General features: G+C 44.0%; 1 protein-coding gene across 3 annotated transcripts in view; it reads right to left on the minus strand.

Annotated features, from left to right (window-relative positions):
- The window catches only part of RAB11FIP4 (RAB11 family interacting protein 4), a 121,367-nt gene that overhangs the window by 69,132 nt on the left and 29,943 nt on the right, over window positions 1-22,292 (minus strand). For 2 of the 3 annotated variants that reach the window (XM_066566076.1, XM_066566075.1), the window contains exons 2-3: window positions 14,390-14,477; window positions 4,826-4,914 (exon numbers count right to left, since the gene is read on the minus strand). In XM_066566076.1, the coding sequence (XP_066422173.1) occupies window positions 4,826-4,914; window positions 14,390-14,477 (177 nt within the window). Of the gene's footprint in view, window positions 1-4,825; window positions 4,915-14,389; window positions 14,478-22,292 lie in introns of those variants that run through there. The other variant, XM_066566077.1, reaches the window with a different exon arrangement.

The following is a 22,292-nucleotide window of genomic DNA, read 5'->3' on the forward strand; positions in this document are numbered from 1 at the left end:
ACTTGCAAACATGCACTGTGTGATCCCAGGGGGGCAGAAACACCCCAGGTCCTGAGCACAGGGAGGGGAATCCTCACACACAGACACTGAGCATCTGCAGGGCTGAAAACGCAATGGGAGCCAACAGGGACTGAGAGCGTGTGGGTGGTGCAGAAAACTGGAGGATGATAAGAAAGAGGGGAAAAAAGCTTCAGTTTGATGTGTTTAATACTGCTTGTCCTTACCACGCTGACCGGCTTCTTCTCTTGGCCATTGCTTGAAAAGGCATTTCCACCTTGACCCTTGTGTGCTTTTTGTTAAGATAGGAAGGAGTGTCTCCACTATTGCTGCCACAGAAGGTGGAAGGAAAGGTGGATTTCACATTAAGATTGGAAACATTTGTGTTTGATGTTAGGAAAAACATTATCAAGAAAAACCTTCTAACAAATGAGGTCAGTTATTCTCTCCAAAAACACTGGCAACTTGATGGTCATGGTGGAGTCATTGTTTCTAAACACAGAATATATGAGATTGAAATTCAAAATACTCTGGTTTCAGGCCCTCCTGCTACCTTCTTCCACAGCCTAGTGAAAAACCCATTTGTATCACAGTGTCTTCATAAGGTCCCCTCTGCTCTGACACAGGTGTCTGGAGATATCCTCAAGCAGCTAGTGGGGGAAAAAACTTTATTCAGAAGCTGGTGAGGGACTCCTAATTGCTACTGAAAATATTTTCAAAGCAGCAGATCAGCCAGCAGTCCCAGCTCCATCCCAGAGGCAAACACAATTTATTTGTCATGTTTCAACAATTTTTCTGCTGTTCATACAGTGTAATTAATCACTTGGCAGGCAGGGGAACACACAGAGGACTGAAAAGACAGCTCATCCTTTGATATGCAGCGATCATCCTGTACTTTGGGAAGAGACAAACTCACTCTTATTTACAGATGGGAACAGAAAAAAAAAAAAGGTATGTGGCAACTCAATACAGCAACAAATAATAAGAAACAAACAGCTTTGATTGAAACAAGGACCCTGCCATTATTGTTCCTTACAACATGCTCTTCCACTGGGTTTGCACATATGGCTTCTGGCCATTGATTCCAGATGAAAAGGCAACAACTGACATGTAAAAAGAGCCTGTCCCTTCACAAGGAGCACTCAGAAGTGCCCTGCTAGCTGATGGTGAGAGGCTCCAAGATCTGTCAGTCAGCCCCTCTTCTGTCACCTGTTGGGGTGGTCTAGATTCAGGCTCCCTTCAAATCTGAACAGCCAAAATCCACCAGGTGAAGAGCTGACAAAGGAGCTCCTGTTCTGATTTCCATTTCCCTAAACTTAGGTGTTTAGACAGAAGAGCACCTAGACCCACACCAGTGCTTCTCAGGGCCTGCAGTGCAAACCTTGGCCAGAGAGCTGCAGATGCAGCCAGCCCAGCTCCCTGTGAGTCCTGTGGCCAGTGCTCCCAGCTGGCTGCGTGCCCGGGAAGGCTCCGAGCCAGCCATTTGGAAATTTGAGACACAGGCACTCTGCTTTGTTTGAGCTGGCTCAATCTGGGCCTGCCTTTTCACACACAAGCTTCAGCTGTGGATTTTGTGTTGGTTACCATCTCCAAAAGGCTATCCAAGGGCTCTGAAGTGCTACTAGATGCCTGCCACAAAGCAAACTGGACTAGGGAGACTTTTGTCTCACTTCAAACTGAAGCCACAACAAGAGTTGAGGCCATAGCAGCAAACACTGGGAAAGGAATTTGGGATTGACAAATTGGCTTCTGGCAAATTCTGAATATTTCTATTACCTCTCTAAAGGCTGTGAGAGACAGAAATTATACTAATGAACAGCACTTGACTGAAGCAGTGCCTCAAATGGAGCACAATTCAGACTTTAACCAAATCAACAGACTCAACTCACAGACAGAGAGAAAAGGTTTATTTCTATGTCCCAAAGCTGAAGGGCTCTAGAACTGCCATCTCCTAACTGCAATCCCATCCTCCTAAGTTTCTTTGGACCAGCTGTCTCTGGTCCAAAGAGAAAACACAGTCTGCAGCCTGAATCAATGCTGATGGAAGTCAGTGGGACATCCTCTAGTAACCCATAAAAGTTCCACTCTTTATGTTCTGCCTGTCACACCTTAACAGCCTTGAACTCAACAGCAGAGCTCACCATTTGCCTGTGGTATCACTCACACAGCCTCCCAATGCAGGCCATTAAAAAACTTCCATGGAATGGCCCTTACATTTTGAAATGCATACACAATAGGATTTTTTCCCTGCCTTTTTTTTTTTTTTTGACAAAGTTTTCAGACATTAAAAGCTTGTTGGCTTTTGCTCTTTGTTTACACTGAAGAAAAACAAAAAGTAAAATCAGACCATTTAAAAAATGTCAAATGAAATGCCCCAAGCTCCTGTTATCAAGGGGTTTTATGTATCCCTTTAAATTAATTGCACTCAGTTGATTTTAATTAAAGGCTGGAGGCTTGGCAGTTTCTTCTTCCCCATTTGACTCAACATATGCAAACAGCTGGACCAGTTCAGCACTTCACAGTGGCTCCTGTCACTTCATCCCACCTCTTGGAATTACCTTTACCTCCTCAGTTTGCTGCCTTTGGGCTTCAGAAAGCTACAGTACAGGGAGGGGGCTCTTGGGAGGGGAAGTAAAAGTGAAAGCAGAGGACAGGGGAAACTTCCTTTCAAGTGATCAGTGCAGAGACAGCATAACAATGAACCAGCTCAGTATTTGCCTTTGTGTAACTACCTGCCTTTTTATTCCAGCCCCTTGGATGGAATAAAAAAGATGCATTCCCTTTTAAAGTATCTATTTGTACCATCATAGCAGTTGTGTCCTTCTCCGGCCTGGGAATTTGAGGGCACCTGAGAATTAGAGACATGCAAAGGGCATACTGGGCTGAAAATGAGATTAGACAGGCCACTACATTTGTGCCAATGGGAGCTGCCCACAAACTTGATTACAGCACCAAGAATTCACACTCATGAAGGTCTGGGAGATGCAAGGACAGTGTATGTGTTTGCCATATGTTCTTCTTTGGGAACGGGGAACAAACACCATGAACGGTGACAGCCTCAAATCTGCTGACCCTCAGTTCTCCTCTGCTTCATCAGCTGGAAAATTCCAACTTCCTGCCACAGCAGAGGATCCTCGAGGCGGGAGCCGAGGCTGCTCACGCCCTTTCCCAGTCTTTAGCTGACATCTAGCGAACAGTTTCCAAACTGCACCTGGAGGACCTGGAGATGGGAGATGGAACCAGCCCCTCTGGAGAGCAGTGTGCAGAAGAGCTGTGGGATAAGTGTGGGATGTACAACAGTGCACACCATTCCCTGTTCTCTCCCCACCGCGACAGCTCACCTGGCCTGGGCAGGTGTGGAAGGACCTGGTTCTGCTCTCAGGCTGCACAAATCCCACACTGTGTCTATTATAGTGGACAAACACTGTGCAGGACCCCACTGCAGTGATGCCACCCCCTGCAGGGACCATCCAGGGGGCTGGTGGACATCAGGAGTGACCAGCAAGGCTTCCAGCACAGCAGGGTCAGATCAGCTCTTTCTGAACAGGGAGGGCCACCCTCTGCCCCCTCCCTCTCCAGAGGCACAAATTCAGCACTCAAATGGGAAACTCAGCAGCTGTTACCAGGATTAGCAACTGCAATTCCAACCCTAAGGCTCTCCTGGAGGATGGATGGCAGAAGAGGTGCAGTTTGCAGAGTTCTGCAGTTTGTCTTCAAAAGCTCCCCCCAGCACATCTTTGCATGACAGCAGATGTGAAATCTCTAAGGAATACAGACCCAACTGTCACCTGCATTCTAAGAGTGTCAGAACCAGCCTGACACATCTGCGTAGCAACAGGGGAACACTGACTGTGCAGATCCTGTTTGCATTTTGTAGCCTCTATCAGCTACTGCAAACCAAGGAGTTTGGTTTATGGCATCTATTAAGGTAACCAAGCAACAGCATGGTGGGTATCTGTGTCATCAGGTACAAAAACCAGGGGTTTAGAAACAAGGAGAGTGGTGATGGGCACTGAGGTGCAGGAAACGTCTCTGTATTTTTTGTATGGACAGTGAAACCAACTGCAGCTCACCAGCACACTTATCACATCCTTCATCAACACATGAGAATTGTCCTCACACTTCACTACCTGTGAAGGCAAAATGCTTTTCCTGTTGATTTCTGTATCATTTGCAGTCTGTAAGACCACTGACACACAATCCTTCTCTGAATGCATGATGCTCACTGCACCTTTAATCTTTACATGGGTGGAGGTGATTAAAACCAAAGTGAAGAAGGGACAAAGAGATGCTAAAAGGAAAATTTAGCAGTGCTCTACTTCTTAGACCAAAGACACTGGCAAATTCAGGATAAAAATGAGGACCTTTAATGGTTTAAAAATATGCTATACCCACCAGCCAAAATACTAGCAAAGATTTCCAATGGTATATTGTTTCTGCTTCCCAACAGCTGCTGACGCCCTGTTTATTATCTGCAGAAGGTCCCTAAGGACTTGTTCACCTACAAAGTTTGACTGATTAAATTAGATACAAACCAGTGTTTTCCACTTGTGAGGTGCCAGGGAGCTTGTACAGGGATCTCCCTTCACAGCCAGGTGAATACTGAGGCTTGTAAGAGGAACATTACCTAAATGCTAAATACTTTCCCACCAGTTAACCCGTGTTAAATGCAGTTAAACAGTATGGATGGCTTGCTGACAGCCATGAACCTAGGAAGGAAGAGTCAATAGGCCAAGTAAAACAGCAACATTTGCAATGATCCAGCTACACATCACTCCAGAGGCTTCCTCAGCCCACTAACATGAGACAGAAACAGTGCTTCTCTTACCTGGTAATAGTAATCAACATATTGTGGCTGGTAGTGCTGGGGCTCTGAGTTTTCAGGAGACAGGACATCTTTTAGTAATTCTTCACAGCCTGGCAAAGAGAAACAAGACAAAATGGTCAGGCCAAGAGCTTATCTTCTGTTACATGGACAATGGAGGAAGAAACACTGGTTTCTAGCCAGTCTGTATGCACAAAACCTTGGAAGGCAGCTTTGGGATTTATTTAAATAGATGTAACACAACTCTGACTTCAGAGTTCTGCCCAGCACACATTTAACGTGTGGAACTTGAAAAGTGCAATTATCTCAGCATGGATACACTAGCCTGCAATGAAACTGAAAGCTGAGCATGGCTTGGCTCAGTAAACTACCCTGTGGGGTACCAACCCACCTCTAACCAAACCCAGGCTCTGGAGTCAAACACTGGATTTGCAGGCTTGGCATGAGCTACCAACTACTGCACATCAGTGTCAGATGGAGCTGCTTCTAATTTTCTCTGGTCAAAATAACAAAGGGACAATGCCTAAGTGTCACAAATCCCCCTTCAAAAAAAACTTCTGTCACAGAGTGTTTCACAAGCAAGTATCTATGCACTGCAACCAGAGACTTGAAGCTTGTGTGTTTGCTTTTGTTAACAACCACATTAAGAGCTGGAAAAATCAATGTCTGTATTTCCCTCAGTCTTTCTCTCATCTGAAAACCTGAGACAAATATAGAAACACTGAAATCACCAGATGCCTTGTTCCTCATTGATTTCCAGTGACCCCACTTGGCAGGGTGAGCTGCAGAAGGCAGTGATGTCAGGCCAGGTTATTTCAGAGCACCCAGCTCACAGCCTTGGGCCCAGGCTGTGTGAAACCTTCTCAGCATTGCTGTGCACTATCCTACTTGGAAGCTGCAATTGCCCAGCAGTTATTCCTCCCTTCCATCCCAGCACTAATACAATATATTTGGCTGTGATATTACACATGGATCCCAAAGCAGGTGAGCCAGAGGAAACAGGGGGATGGAAGGAAGTGTGAACTGAACAGGTTTATACCATTAGCTGACCTTTTCTCCTGGTTTTGCATGAAGGAATAACATCTGTAGGGATGAAGACATGTTGTGGTTATGGAGAGGAGTCCCTTGCAAAGGAAAGGAGTACTTTAGAAACCAGAAAAAATTACCAGATGGAAAAGCCTAACAGGGGGATCACTGTGCTGTCCCTGTCTGCCACACACAGGTACATGTTGAGGCAGCACCTGCTGGATGGAGACATCACTAGGACTTCAGAAATGTCACATGGACAAAGGCAGCAAGACTTGTTTCCCTTTTTCAGCTTCTGCGGCAAAGTGAGAGTCTCAGGTGGTACTGGCAGTTAAATGAGGATAAATGAAGCTGTTAAATACCCACTTTGCTGGAGAAGTGAGTGGGCAAGAATGTGTGGTAGGGTCACCTCCCAAAGAGGAGTTTATCTGGGATTAACAATCAAAAACATAATCTACTGACTGACAGAGGAAAGATGTTAAACTTGTTTGCCTGGAGAGAGCATCTTTCTATACAACTTGCCCTACCTGTAACTGTCACATTTCCCACCCAGCCATAATCCTTTTCTTCCTCTTGGTTTTAACTTAAAGTGCTCTGTGCTTGCCTAAGGTTATTTGCTAGTCCTCTCACAGAGGAAAATTCCATTTATTTTTTCTACCTTTTGACATTAACAATTAAAGCTTATTGCTCATCAAACTGCCTCGTGCCAGCACCCACTGTGAGACTCATCACACGTATGAACTGCTTTGCTAAAAGGTCTCTGCATGAGATGGAGCAACCACTCCTTAAAGTGAATTACCTCCAGCCAAAAAGGAAATAAATACCCAAGTGCTACACAGTAATGGATGCAGGTTAGTGTAATGAACAGAGCATGTTTACAGTGTTCTAAAATTTCTCAACAACAATAGTTTACACCATAATTCCAAGCTTTACTTTCCTAATACAGTTGTGCTCACAACAGTGCTCTTCCAATTTTCTTTTTTTTTTTTTTTTGTGGGGAAAAGTCACAAAAGTTGTGGATCTTCAAATAAGGATTTAACTGCCCAAAACAAGGGTGTGAGAAATGTTTCTACCTTGCCTCCTTTCAAAAGGCCAGCCAGACTGGTCTGTTAGAGCTAGAGTCACAAACAGCTCCCAGATCTCCAGGGTCTGAAATGTAGAATCTTCTGTGTCTCCTCTCCTGAACACATTCTTTGATTTCCCTTGTCCATTAGGGAGAACCACTTCATGATAGCTCTTGGCCTGTCATTTATTCAGTAAAAACACTGGGGAGAAAAGCATTGCCTCCTTTGCATCCAACTGACTCAGTGCAGCCCTCACCACTTCTTCACCAGAGCACCTGACCCAGGCTTTTACAGCCTGATCCAGAACCTGGCCAAGCCCCAAATCCATTTCCAGAACATCAGCAGCCATTTGATCCAATTTGATTACCAAACTCCATAGCTTAAAATGGAAAACAAAGCCAAATCTTGCTTTTATTGTAGTCACAGGCCAAGTTTCCATTGGTGCTGGCAGATTCAGGGTGTAAGTTCATCTGAGCCAGTCTCCTTCTGCCAAGGTGAGTTGTTAGTGGGGAGGTGTCTGGGTGTGCAGCAGGCAGTATCCCCTGTGCCCTGCTCTGCATGCAAGCTGGCCTCACAGCCTGCCTCTCTTCATCCTCCTGGAATATCTGCATGTCATTCTATTCCATTAAAAAGGGAAGAAGAGAAGGAAATGCTGAGAGACCATTTTCCTCTGAGATTCCTAAACCACATCACCACTACCTTGCAGACATCTGAACCTGTTCCAACATCCAGCAAATCAATGAAAAAATATCCAGTGGTTTCAAGAATCTCAAGATTGTGCCACTTTTTTATCCCTGTTAAGAACTGAGTTTTAATAGTAAGTTCTCTGTTTTCCTCTTCCCTGTGGGGACTCAAATTGGAATCTCTTCCCTCTGGAAGAGGACTGATGCTGAAGGTCTTTTCCTTGTACCACCCCTTCTCACCAGGAAGGTGATGCACAGTCATGTGATGAATCAGCTTTCTTATTCAGTGTTTTTCTGCAACAGTGCCAATACAATCTCACCTTTTGCTCCCCTCATCTAAATATAATTTGAAATTTTCAGGTAGTCCAGAGGGTTACACAAAGGTGTAACATAAAGAGAGAACACTGGAGTGGCTCCAATGCTGTGCCATGTGTGCTCTTATCACCTAGGACATGTTCTTACTGGAACACAGCCTGGGAAGTGCAGTGAGCTAAATTAGTGTGTCACAGTCCAGACAGAAAAAACCAACAAATCAAGGTTTGTCCTGGCAAATCTCAATATGGAAATAGGAAGGTACTGGACAAAGATTTGTTCTTTGCTAGCAGAACCACTCCTGAGCAGAACCCCACGTGCTGAGGTCTGCAGAACTGCCATGGTGGATTTTTCAAGCTGTGCAGCAGTGTGCACCCAAGGCTAGAATCTGTCCAAAAATAACCCATTGCAATGAAGCAAAGGAATAATTCCTGGCTACTTTAAGGGCCTCTTGCACTAGAGATGTCCTATTATTGCTATAAATTCATTTTCCTGGAAAAGGTAGAACTGAAAGCCACTCACATGGCTGATTAGAGATATTTCATTTGGATGTCTACTTGTATCTTAAGATATTAATGTGCTCAATGTTCTCTTTCCTTTGCTGCAGTTGGGAAAATTTCATCTACATTTCTGGGCAGCACTTGGCAAGAAGATCTATCTGCACTGCAATAACAGTGAGGAAGCAAAGAGAGGAAAGAGTAAGGCAGGAATAGCTCCAGGTCCTTGTGCAGCCACTGCTGCAGCTCCACTGAAGGCTGCCCTTTATGGAGAAACAGTGTGAAAGGCTGTGCTCAGAGTAAATCACTGTGACACAGACTGGCAGCAAGCTTGTGTCTGAAAAAAGGACTAAACAATCAGATCACAAAATGGGAGTGGCCAGAAGCTGCTGAAATTTCTTTCCTGGCTAAAACCACCTGATAAGCCAGCACAGAAGCAGCTTCTCTGTCCACTCAAGAGACTCTTTGAAACATGGATGTGTATGAGTTCTAGTTTAACAAAGCACTGAGTCACTCTCTAGCCTGGTCTGACAAAATTATCTGAGTTTAAAATATTTATCCTAATACTACAAATGAAAAAGCAAACACAATTCATTTGGCCAGAACAGGGTCATCTCCATTCCTAAGCAAAGAGGATGAAAGTAATTTACAAGTCACTGAAGGGGAAGACATGAACTTTTAACTTTTTCAGTTCACTCAGGTACTAGACATGATATCCCTTATGAGATAATTTTAAGAATTTACAACCAGTTTTATTTATAAATGGTTTTCCCACCCTAACAAAAATTCAATTTGCAAACAGACATTCTGGCCACAAATAAACTCAATTTTAGCAAAGCTCTTTCCTGCAAATGCTCCAAGAAGGAGATTTAACCCATAACACATCAGACAATTTTCACAGGCAATTAAGCAATTTTAATGCTATAGGAAATCAAATCTGGTTACCTAATTGAATGTAGTTGGTCTCTGGCATTTTTCCTAACAGCAAGAGCTTTTCACTTTATCTGCCCTTGGATCTTTAGTGGTGTATTAGACTAATTTATGGTTTCAGAGTGTATTTAGTGAAGTCTTCGAAAACTCTCAAGTTCTTTCAGGAGTAGCCAATTTCAGTTCATTGAGCAGCCATGAGTAATTAATTCCAGGAGAGCTCAGCTCTTCACATTCACTGACAGTCCTTGTCCCTGGAGCCATCCCAAGCACCACCCCTGTCAGTAAGTTATTCTTACCAGAACAGATAGATCCATCAGATCAGCTCCAGTTACAGCCTCATTGAAGTTTGAGATCTACAGCTACAAACCTAAATGGGTTCATGTAGACTTTGGGCTTTTCTGATGTGCTTTACTGAAATTCCCATGCTGGTGCAACTGTCCTGGTCCTAGATATTATAGGCAAATAAACTCCCTTTTACATGACTGCAACACACCCATCTCTTAGTCCGTGCTGGATCTTCAGGGCACAGCTGGCACAACACTTTTCTCAGCTATGGGACTGCAAATTAGATTTTATAATTAGTTGAAGGAGATGGCCAAAACTTGACACTGGTTTTGTGAGAAATATGTTTGCTTGGAGCATCTGAATGAGACTCTAAAAGCCATTAAGGAAAAAAAAAATAATCTCCAGTGAAACAGAAGGCCACAAATATTCTGCTTTGGAAAACTTTGTTATGAAAAAACACCATCAAATTTCATACTCTATTATTTTCATATTATTTCACAGTCCAAATAACCTGTCATAGTCTGAGCTAGCAGAACAGCCAACATCCCTTTTGGAACATTTCTTTGAAACATTGGGTAAATTTGTACTCTTGAAATTTTCATTAAACAGTGCTAGGAACTCATAGAGAAACATATCTCCTTTTTAACTTTTAGGTGCTTACATATAAGCTTGCTTCTAGAAGCTTTCCAACCAACTGCAGTAATTAGATGCTTCAGGATCTAGGGAAGCACTGAGATGGATTTTTGAAGGCACATAATGGTCTGTGTTACTTTTTTGAAGATTCAAAGGTTGCTATTGCTGCAGGTGGGGAAGTGTATAAATTCGCAGCTGTGCTTCTTCCATGCTGTTAATGAATATGAAGGAGATCCTACAACTCTCCATTTTCAAATTCCATAACCAAGCATAACTAAAATGTCCTTAAAACTTCTACAACATGAAGGAAAGACTCCCTTGCTCCAGGAGACAACAGGCTGTATGATTTCATCTGAACAAAACAGTGATTCTGCTAAAGCACAGAGATTCAGAAATGCAGAAATGCTCTGTGCTGACGTGGCTCAGTCTCTCCCGTTTATAAAAGCCATGACCCTCCAAACACTGCACAGCAGTCAGCACTGTTTTCATGGTTAAAATAAGCTATAAAGTCAGAATACATCTGCCTTTGTATTTTAATTCTGTATTAATCCGTGTTCATACAGTACCCTCTTATCACGGTGAGCTGTAACACCGAGGGCAGTAGGGGGAGCTCCCCCTTTATTAGTCGGGGTTTGGGTACTTTTAACCAGAATATCAAAGTAAAGAGACTATTGGAAAGACAACAGAAATCTTAGAATACAAGGAACAGGTCAGACTCAATTAGAGCCTGGTCCTGCAAACATATCTGACTGTGGAACCCACCAGCCTGCAGAGCACAGGGAATTAACAGCTCCACTCAAGCTTTTAAGTATTACAAGTGGCAGAAAATATTTACTGGATCAGTACAATATAAATTCAGAGCAGCAAAAACACTCATTGGCTCTGCTGAGCAAACAGTAATGGTTCTCATGCTGACCCTGCTGAAATTAATGGGAATTCAGCCTTTGAGTGATATTCTGGCTGCTCTCAGTGTCTCTGAGCAGTGCCACAAAGCACTTAGGTAAGAGGCTACAGGTGTTATTTCATGGCAATTGCTCTACAGGCAGACAGTTATTAAAGCCCTGCAGGCAGCAGATAGAGAGGGCAGCTTGAGCACAAGTAAAACCTTCATACTCTGGCATTCCAATGAAATTGCTGCAAAGCTTTAAATTTGATGGCAAGCCTATCCCTGGCTCTGGCAAAGCCTAATTGCATGGGGAAAGCAGCCTGGACAGCAGGGACTCAGCACAGATGCTGAGGCAAAGTCCTTTAATCCACAAAAGACCAGCAGAAAAAGCAAAGCTTTCTATAAATAGCAAGCACCATACCTGTCCAGTATTCCACCCCAGAGACAAAGTGGGAAGGAGCTCCTTCAGCACCTTCAGCCCTCCAGAATACTCACCTCCATTTACACAAATCTTCTCCACCACTTCCCAAGGTCCTACTGTCAGTGAGATTTCTCATCCTTACCCACAGCTCCTGCTACTCACCAGCTGGAGGAAATGAACTGTTTTCCACCTGATAGTCCCAGCAGCTGCTGCAGAGATACATGACCCATGTGTCATGAGGTTTATGCAGCTCCAGGAGGAAACAAGTCCAACAATGGACTTGATGTCCATTTGTAGAGGAACACAACACTTCTCATGTGTACCATGCAAGACTAAACAATGCCCTGGTTTATGGAGGAGAGAGGCCAAGCTGCAGATTTTAGATCCAGGGATAGGAGTTTCTCTATCAACCAGTTACAGAGCATTAAAGACTTAGATGTTTGGGATTTTTTCAAGTTCCAGTATTTAGCTTTTCACAGAAATCCAACCCTGGATATGAAATACTCAAACCAACATCATCAGAGGTCAACTCTGATTTGAATCTGTTGCTCTTAGATGTCTGAAACCTCATGATTTAAATAAATTCAAGGCACTGAACCACTAAAAAACCTTGACACTATATCACCTATGTGCAGCAAACAATTTCATCACCATACTATAAAGGCAAGCATCTTTAAGACAAATTAATTTGAAATCTCATAAATAAGAAATATAGTAAGGCATTAGGATTGTAAAGCTTGAATTTAAACATTTGGCTTCCATTGCTAAGAATAGCATAACTTCATACTCTATTACTGAAAACCCCAGTGGATTTATAGTAGCATCTCATTTTGCTCTATTAATCTGACTGCCCCAAGCAATTGTAATAGGCTGAGATGTCAAAGAATCATATTTATAATCTGTTGCTGCCAAGACAAATTGCTTTTGTTAGATAATAAGCCTGCTACTCCCCTTGGGATGTGGCTGCACTAAAACAACATGGTGGAGGCTTTCCATTCTGAAAGGCAGACATGCCCTTTCTGAACTTTAACATAACCAATTTAATTTTTAAGGAAAATATGGCAGGTAGCCAAAGATGAATAAAATTTCCATGCTGTGAGGTGAGCAATAGAAGCAGTTTTTCTAAAGAAATGCTGTGAAAACATGCAGCACAGTGTCTTATCAGAAATAGATACAGCTGCTGCTGCTTAAATGATAAACACTTAGCACTGAGTCTGTGTAAGTGTTGAAATGCTAATGATGTGCTAAGGCAGCTCTAGGTGATGCTGCAGAACTGGGTGATTTCTCTGCATCTGTTCACAGCTACATCCTAACAACCATCACACAAATGATCTGGACCCTACATGCTCCACACCTGGGCTTTAAGCTGCTCATAAACTTGGAGTGCAAGGTACACCAGTTTGTCCTGGTCACATCTTTGCAGGATTAAACCTTAGGATATGAACACAAGAATTAGTTCCCATAAGGTGAGCAGGGATGAAAACCCCCAAGACCTCATGCCTGATAACTCAATATTCTCATGCTGTCCCCACAGTAAAGGAGATGCAGCTGCCCACTCCATCACTGAGGGTACATGGACAAGGGGACAGTTACCACGGAAGAGATGTTCTGGGTCATTTCTATCCCTTCCTGATCATATTTTGTGCATTTGTGGAATCTTTAGACTGTGAATTACGGAAGACACCAGATGATTTACAGAGCTTGTGTCTTAAACTAGAACTGAAGTTTGCTACAGCATTTTCTGCTCAAGGAAAACCCCAAGGAGAGACTTTAGGGTCTGGGCACAAATGGAATAGCTTTCTTCCTGGGCTTTCTCTTGCCTTCTCTTCACACATTGGTGTCACCTTGGATGGTGTCTCCAAAAATATTGATGAGAGCAGCTTCTCACTATAATTTTACCTAATTATACACTGTCTTTGGCTGCCACAAACTTTAATTAAAAGTACGGTGGTTTTACGTTTTTGCATCGTTGTATCTTCAAAATAATCTCATCATAGCAGACTCCCCAGCTTCTCCTGGAACCACACCACGATCACTGTGACATTCACCCTGTCCCTGAAGTGAAGCCTCTGGGCTGTGACATCACTGCAACACTTTAGAAAGAACACACCACGTGTCCAGAAAAGATGGATTATTTCACTATGGGAAGTTAGAAAAGCAATCAGCAGCAAATCAACTGAAGTCCCTCCTCACTGTTTTTTATTTGTTGCCTTTAGGCTAAGCTCTAAAGCATAACAATGTCAAGGACTGTTTCCTTGGAAAGAAGGTGGTTGGATCCACCTGATCTTAATCTTCAAGGTTTGCATCACCAACCTGTAATTAACTTATTTCCTTCCAATACATGACCCCAAGTACCCTAACAACTTGAATTAATTATACCTTTCAGATATCTCAAGAGGAATTTAACAGTCTTAAATTTCCTAGCAGAGAACTGAAAGCCCAAGGGCTCCCTAACTCCCTGAGGTAAATCAGTGGCAGCACCAGATCAGAATCTGGAAGTATCAAACCTGGGCCCTGTCGGTTAACTACAAAGCTACTCTTTATTCTGCTGTATTTGTCTTTAAACCACAACACATTTATTCTGATAAAAATTAGCAGTAAACCAATGTCCAAGCGCCTATGGATGCAGAAACTCTAGCATTGCTCACCATTAATGCATGATGAGATGCACAAAAAGGAAAAATATCCTGGCTCTGTTCCCAGAGCTGCTCTACTGTCACTACGAATAACCAGAGTTAAAAGAGAGGATGTCTTTGATCATTACATTTTCTGCAACCAGAGAAACATTAGTGGAACTGAACAGGATTATTTTTAAGAAATATGCACATACCTTTGATAGCAAAAACTCCGTGACAGAAGTCCTTAAAATTGATTCTTCCCAAATCATTCGGGTCCAAGTACTTTGCCAGTTTTTCCACCTAAAATAAAAGATGATAAAATAAAATATGTGTTGAGCTTGGTGTATTGTCTGTTGCTCTGATACAGTCTGTATCTTCTACTGAAGACTTCAAGTTGAAGAATACTCATACTGTTCACTTGAACCAGCCAATAAATGGTTCTGCAAGGAGAACTCATGTCTTATACGACCTTGGTGTTGACCAAAACTTTTTCAGCTGGGACACATCAATCCTGTCCTATGGGGATCTCAAGAGCTTAATAAGGAGAGAATCTGTGACTTATCCTCTCACCATAGAGGAGGGTGGTAACAGAATCTCTTCTCTGGGAGCTCTTGCCATGCATTCAGCTCAGAGGAATTTAAAACCTTAGTGATTCTCCACCCCTCTATCACAAGTTCTCAGGGACAGGGAAAGGACAGACCAAGATGTGCACAGCCCATAGCAGTCTCATTTCCTAAATAATCTGGATAATAGGAGAGAAAACCCATTGGGCACTTGGAATGAAACCAAACTTCCTTGACATGGCAGAGAATAAAATTTTTGTACAGGAAAATTAACAGTATGAAAATATATTAATGTGATGAGAGGATGGTTGTGCCTAGTACACTGTCACAGAGACATTTTATGAAAAATCCTTTCCTTAGGATTTTTTTTCTCCTGAGAAGCTGAAAAGCCTCAGGAACAAAATGTAAACAATGGTTATCTGCTGCTGTGGAAAGCAACAGGTGCATCTGTGATTGGTCTCATGTGGTTGTTTCTAATTAATGGCCAATCACAGTCAGCTGGCTCAGATTCTCTGAGACACAAGCCTTTGTTATTCATTCCTTCTTTTTCTATTCTTAGCTAGCCTTCAGATGAAATCCTTTCTTCTATTCTTTTAGTATAGTTTTAATATAAAATATATCATAAAATAATAAATCAAGCCTTCTGAAACATGGAGTCAGATCCTCATCTCTTCCCTCATCCTAAGACCCCTGTGAACACCATCACAGTACCCTGTGCAAAAAAGCAATGTACTTACTTCTTACAATCTCAGCTTCACAGTTTAGTCTTTCTGATCATTATTCACCAATAGAATGAGATTATACTGAATTTAAACACAGTCACCAAATTAGTACTTGCCCCAAAAATGATCTGGCAAATTTTTCGGGAAGGTTTTGGGATAGAGGAAGAAAAGCAGCCTAGACTGGAGAGGCTCTTGTGCTGTCTTGAAAAAAAAAGGAATGGAGGAACAAGCAGCCAAAGAAGAATAAAGTGAGCAGCAGACCAGTCCAGGGAGGTGAGTGCACACCTGGACCCACAGCTGGCTGCTCTTTTTGACAACCACTCTGCTGGAGCTTGTGTACATCCCCTTGTGTGCCAGTGCCTTTCCCTGTAGCACCTTGCAGGGACCCTCACTGAGGCAGAGGCAGCCTCTTACTGCTCCTAAGAGCTCACAGGCAGCTCCACAAAGCCCTGCCCTTGGCTGGGCCCTCTAGACACTGAGGAGTTTGAACAAGCTGAGTGCAGGGACAGCAGGCGTGGAGGAGGGCACAGAATCCTGCTGCAGCACAGTCTGTGTGAGCTCAGATATGTCAGCCTGAGCAGCAACAAAAGCCCAGCTGCAAAGACGCAGCAAATGAATCCAGATGACCTAGTTTCTCAATTTTCTGGTGTGGCTTTTTCCCACGTGCTAGCAAAACCCCAGCAGCTTCCCAAAGCCCTGCAGATAATTCACTCATGTGTGCCCATGACACTTCTTCTTACAGGCACTTCTCAGAGCCTATAAATTCCCACTGTACCAATAACTGCCATGATAAGCCAAAGGGCTCATTTAGAACATGCAAATCTGGATGAAAAAAATGAAAAAAATTTTACTCATTTGCAAAATTCTATACTGAATGAGAAATGCACAATTTGATCCTTACATTAAATCCTTTCCCCTCTCATTTTCCTAGGGAAAATAAAAAACGAGCTTGTATAGGCAGGGCAAGTAAGGAGCTATATGATGAGTTCAGAGCCCATGACAAGTTAGACATTTTCTGAAAACTTTCATATTGCAGAAGGCTTCCAGAGCTCCAGTCCTGCCAGCTGGGCAGCAGAGCCCAAATGTCAACTATGGTGTGACTCATGATCAAATTTCCACCCTGGCATCACAAGGAATTACTGTAACCCCACTAATTTAGAGCATCAGAACACACATCTGTGTTTCAAAAAAAAAAAAAAAAAGCTGCTTCACCAGAAACCAGAGTGTGTGGTTAATGCACCCCAGACTAGCTGAAAATCCTGACTGAAACCAATTAAGTAGAGACATGCTTGATATGGAAAATCCGGGTTGGTGTTATCCCTGTCACCTTCACAAACAACAATTGTGTTTTAAATTTTAATGCACAGATTCCTGCAGCCAGCTGGGAAGCCTCTAGTCTATTTAATATTGTGCTATAACAAGTGGTGTCACTGGGTGTTCCCAGTGAATCTGGCCCTTTATTTCTCAAAGTTGATCCAATAATTTTTGTCCACCAGCTGCTCAGACATTTAAAATTACACTTTTAAAACAAATTAAATGAGATGTTACATGCCTGGGAGTGTGTATTATGGAGGAACAGAGGATATGTTCACATTTAGGTCTAAGCAATGTCTTAAGAGTAAATGAAATTATCACCTGAGCAAAGTGCTTCAGTGTCCAGTTTCCCCTAAATCTAATTTGCAGGTTTTCAGTTGGGTATTACAATGCAAATAACTGACATCAGTGCAGGAGATGACAAAGAATTTACAGAACAGCCTGATGGAATTAATGCCAGCAGTGCTCACATCTTCAGCCAGGAATAAACACAGCTCCCATCGCAGGTCAGGGGATAAAAGGATTTTGATCACCAGGGACTCTGTTTGGGTGGATACTTGCACAGGGTTTGTGCATTAATATACACACATATTTGGTACATAAATTCCTCCATATTTGCACACAGTTTTCAAGAGCCTGCAGTGCATTGGTCATGCTTTTTTACCAATAGCTTTCTGGAATAAGGCAAGAAGCTCTTCCTCATTAATTCCAGACTGAAGGCATTGCTTTAAGTTAAATTTCAATCTGTGGCCAAATAAACTACAGCTAGCCCTAAATCTTCTCTGGTGTCCACACTGCATAAACCACCCTTCTGCCTCACTTTGTAAAGAAATAAAGTCCTTTCCTCCTTCTCAGAAAGGGTTGGCTCCCCACAGTGAATCAAAAGTTGTTTTATTTATTCATTGCCTTGGGAACCTCATGGATTTGTCAGCCTACCTGGCAGGCTGGGGGACACTGAAACACTTTTTGCAATCAAAAACCCCCTGGACTGGGGGAGTGCACAGCCCCTGCCAGGGAATGAGGGACAGCAGCTCTGTCCTTGGTAATGGAACAGGTGGCACAGCCCAGGTGCACACGGGGGACACGCAGCATGGGCCAGTCCTGGGCACATTCAGACTCCTGGGCCCCACATCTCTGGGCTCTGCTGGGCTCTGCTGATCCTCTGGCAAGGGACACAGGACCACAAAACCAACTGCTGCCAAAATTCAGTGTGAAATTAGTGTGTGATTGTTGTGGGACCTACAGGCAGCACAGGGAGCAAGGTGTGCTCCAGAGTTTAACATCAGAAGTCATCACAATGAGATGGGGCAGTGTTTTGGGCTGGGGACAGACACTCTCTGCACAGAGCAGTCCCCCACCATGTGGGATAGACAGCACAAACAAGGATTGCAAACTAGTTCTTCACTGTAGGAAGTGAACAAAGGCAGAAAAAATGAGCTGCAGGCTCAATAATCCAGCTGGTTCTTTTGGCAGCTGCAAGGGTGTCTCTAATGAACTCTTCAGCAGACATCCAATAGTCAGAGAGAAGACATAAATATAAGAGAGAAGAAATAAATCATTTTTCTTTGGGAAACAACTGGAGAAAAGCAAACCTCTGTCCCTATTGTTTAACTGGCCTGGATGAATGGGTGATTACCCTTTCAATGCAAACATGTTTCTCCACTGTAACAAACAAGGTGCTGCCTCCTGTCCCTTGGGTGTCCCAGCCATCCTGACTGCCCTGCAAGGGGATGTTTGCCCTGTGCTGCTTTCTGACACACAATAAGAGGCTGGGAACACTTGAAGAAGCAGAATGGAAAGGAGGTTTATAGCAGAGAGAGTGGATGAAGGGGAGAAAAGAGAACAAATTACTGACAGTCATCAGAAGATATTTCTTGAAACTGATCTTTTCTTGCAAGTGAGTTCAATACAGGGGCACCTGCACAGAATAGCCAAGAACCCTCTCCAGAGCCCTGGCCAGCTCTTGTACTGAAGCTGCCAAGACAGCATCAGTACTTTTTCCAGCAAAGATTTTCTGTCTGGAACTGAATCCTGCTTCCATTTGCAGGCAAGAAGAAACTCGTACCTCTATTGACCTCACTTAATTTTCTTCAAAAAGGAAGATATTTTGTTAACACAAAAAACATTTGTAAGATTTAGAAGTAATTGAGTTCAGAGGGACCCCACACCAGCTCTATCCACAGAAATCTTGCAGCAGGATCCAAATCACAGCCAGAAGATGCCATTTGATATAAACAACTTGTCTCAGTAATTTGCCTTCATACTGCAGGAGTCTGTGAGCATGTCTCACCCTGAAGTGCAAGCAGGGAGCACCTGGGAGCTGTGACAAAGGCAACACAAGCATTTGCAGGAAAAGGTCAGGCTGTGCTGTGGCAGTGACATTTGGGCAACATCTCCTGAGGCAGCAGCATTTGTGAGAAACCTCAAAAAAAAACAGCTAAAGGAGATTAAACATGTAAATGCCGCAGGGTGGAATTAGAGAGCTTCCCACATGACTTATAAAAGGAGCAGCAGAACTGCACTTGCCCTGGTTTCAACAGACTGGCCTTTCCCATATTGGAAAGGGTATGAGTTTACACTGGACAGTTGGAAATGCTGCTCTGGCTGCAGGGCTGGGCAATGAGACCACCCCATGTGTGAGAGCCACCCCTGTTCTTTTCACCAGCCCCTGGGTTCAGGTGTTCTTGGCACTGATGTGGTCCCAGATGTTGGAGCTCTTCAGTCAGAAGGGCTGTCTTTGATGAGATGGGATTTATAGATGGAGGGGAAAGTAATGAGATTTTTGTCTCTGATATTGTGGCATTTCAGGGAAGCAACACAAGAAGAGGGAAATTATTTTACATTGCATTGGAGAAAATAGCACTCACACAATTGTGGTACCCACTGCCATATGAGATGCTGAATACACAGACGTGTTGCAGAGAACTGACATACAATTAAAACATCTCATGCAACCAAAAAAAGGTAATTTTCTTCTGTTTAATTTGGCAAAAGGGAAATCAAGTGATGATTTGTTACTATGTATAAAGATTTCTGCAAGCAGGGAACTACAGGTTCAAAAAGATTGTAGCAGAGGGAAGACACAAAGAACCATAATCTGCAAAATAAAACTGAACAGACTCCAGTTAAAAGCAAAGCACAATTGTTTTATCAGCACCATTGTTTACCCACCAGAACTATAAATTAGGAACGGTCTGGAACTATAAAAAGCAACCAGAGTCCCTCATCTGAGGCCTTTTGAGAAGGTGAGACACGCCTAGAAAATTTACCTAGGCTAGAATAAGTGGGTTACAATCTGAGCTGTCATCATTTCAGGATGTCACATGAGCTGGTGCTCTCCCTGAGCCTGACCCTACAGCACACAGGACCATGTTCCCAGTCACACATGGAAGGAGTGGAGGGACAGCATTTCAGAGTCATGAGTCCAACAAAGTGCCAGCCCACTCAGTCCTGGCAGACTGTGCATTGTAAATAATTCATGCCACTGCAAACAGCATCATGAATTTCCATCAGCTGCTGTCTGATCCCAAAGCATGCAGGGACATACATCACTGCTGGAAACAATGGCTTTGAATTTGCTTTGAATTTTGATTTCAAGCATCACTCATTGCCCCTTTATCTGCGGGCTTCAAGCCTGAAAGTTGGCTTCTCTGTGAGCTGTCTGTAAATAGAAAGGATTGTTTCAGTTTCTGCTTTAACTGTGCACACCCAATTTACCAGCTAGAAGGCAGATCTTGGGACTGTGTCCTAAATGACATAAGCAAATCTGTTGAGTAATCATGGCCTCAACTTTGAGCAAATTCCTAAATCTGTCAAATCCATCATTTACTAATGGCTGCAATGCAAAAAGTCTAATCAAATCCAAGGGAGCCCATTCACTTGTCTTCCCTGGGTTTAGCATAACACATGGAATTGCATCTTCTTTCAAATAAGATCTGAGTCCATGGGGCCTCAGTCCAAGGGGAGAAAAATATCCACCAGTTATCCAGATGGAGAAAACATCCACCGTGTGGAGGATGTGAAATGTATCCATGAATCACAAAGGCACAGAAAGAAAGAGGTGGCTCCAGAAGCACTGCAGGTGGCTGAGTGCATTCAGAGGCAAAGGAAGCTTCCAGTGCTGATGTGTTATGAATGCTCTGTGCAAGCACAAGCACCTGGGCTCAGGTGGGTGACAGATGGCGAGCACAGCAGAGCCACTGAGGCGGGAGTGGCTGCGGAGCTGCGGCACACACACGGCAGGGCAGCTGCTGCCCTTCCCCAAGGCAGGGACACACAGCTCCAACCTGCTGAGCGCTGCACACAGGGACAGGGAGCAGAGCAGGGCAGGAACAGCCTCCTCTCATCTTCTGGAGGAGCTGTAGGATCCATACCACAGCCCCCGGGGCAGGCGGATTTATCCTGACTGGGAGATCCCTCTTGTGGGGAAGGACACCGCACCCAGTGGCCATGGGGCTGGCACCCAGTGGCCATGGGGCTGGCAGCCAGTGGCATTGGGGCTGGCATCCAGTGGCCATGGGCCCGGCATCCAGTGGCCATGGGGCTGGCATCCAGGGGCATTGGGGCTGGCATCCAGGGGCATTGGGGCTGGCATCCAGTGGCTGTGGGCCCAGCATCCAGTGGCTGTGGGGCTGGCATCCAGTGGCCATGGGGCTGGCATCCAGTGGCATTGGGGCTGGCATCCAGTGGCATTGGGGCTGGCATCCAGGGGCATTGGGACTGGCATCCAGGGGCATTGGGGCTGGCATCCAGGGGCATTGGGGCTGGCATCCAGTGGCTGTGGGCCCAGCATCCAGTGGCATTGGGGCTGGCATCCAGTGGCTGTGAGGCTGGCATCCAGTGGCATTGGGGCTGGCATCCAGTGGCATTGGGGCTGGCATCCAGTGGCCATGGGGCTGTGGCACACAGGGCAGAACAGCAAATCTTCCAGTAGCATGATGCTACCAGCAAAGTATTTCATCTGCCTTGGCTTTCCCTTCTTTAAAGTGGTGATGGCAATACTGACCCCACACTCAGAGTGCCCCATAAAGGCAGTGATGCTGCAGGCAGCAGTGGAAGCTGCCTGGAGCTGGGCCATGCTGTAGCTTGTGGGGTTTCTTACCCTGTCTCACTTGCTCAGGGGCTGGTGTCTGTCATCTCTGAATACACCTCCTCAACTGGACAATGGAGCAGCAGGCATGCTGGTGATCTGACACAACACACAGGTATTTCTAAACTGTGCTCTGCTGCAATGAAGTCTGCCCCACTGGGCAGACCCTTGTCATCATCTCGTTTTCAGCATTTTGTTATGCTAATAGCATTTTTTAATCTTCTGATGGGAAAAGAGTAGCCACACAGTACTGCTGAGAGAAGATATTAGGGATGGACTTGTTCAAAACATTCTAATATGCAAATGAGCTATTAAGAGAACATAATACTCCATGAACTCAATAAATGTGTATAACAGAAATACAGGCAGTGTTAGGAAAATTGATGCTCTGATTTCTGTTCCAGAATGAGAAACTACTTGCAGTCTT

This window comes from Molothrus aeneus, chromosome 26 (genome assembly GCF_037042795.1).
Source record: "Molothrus aeneus isolate 106 chromosome 26, BPBGC_Maene_1.0, whole genome shotgun sequence".
NCBI lineage: Eukaryota > Metazoa > Chordata > Aves > Passeriformes > Icteridae > Molothrus > Molothrus aeneus.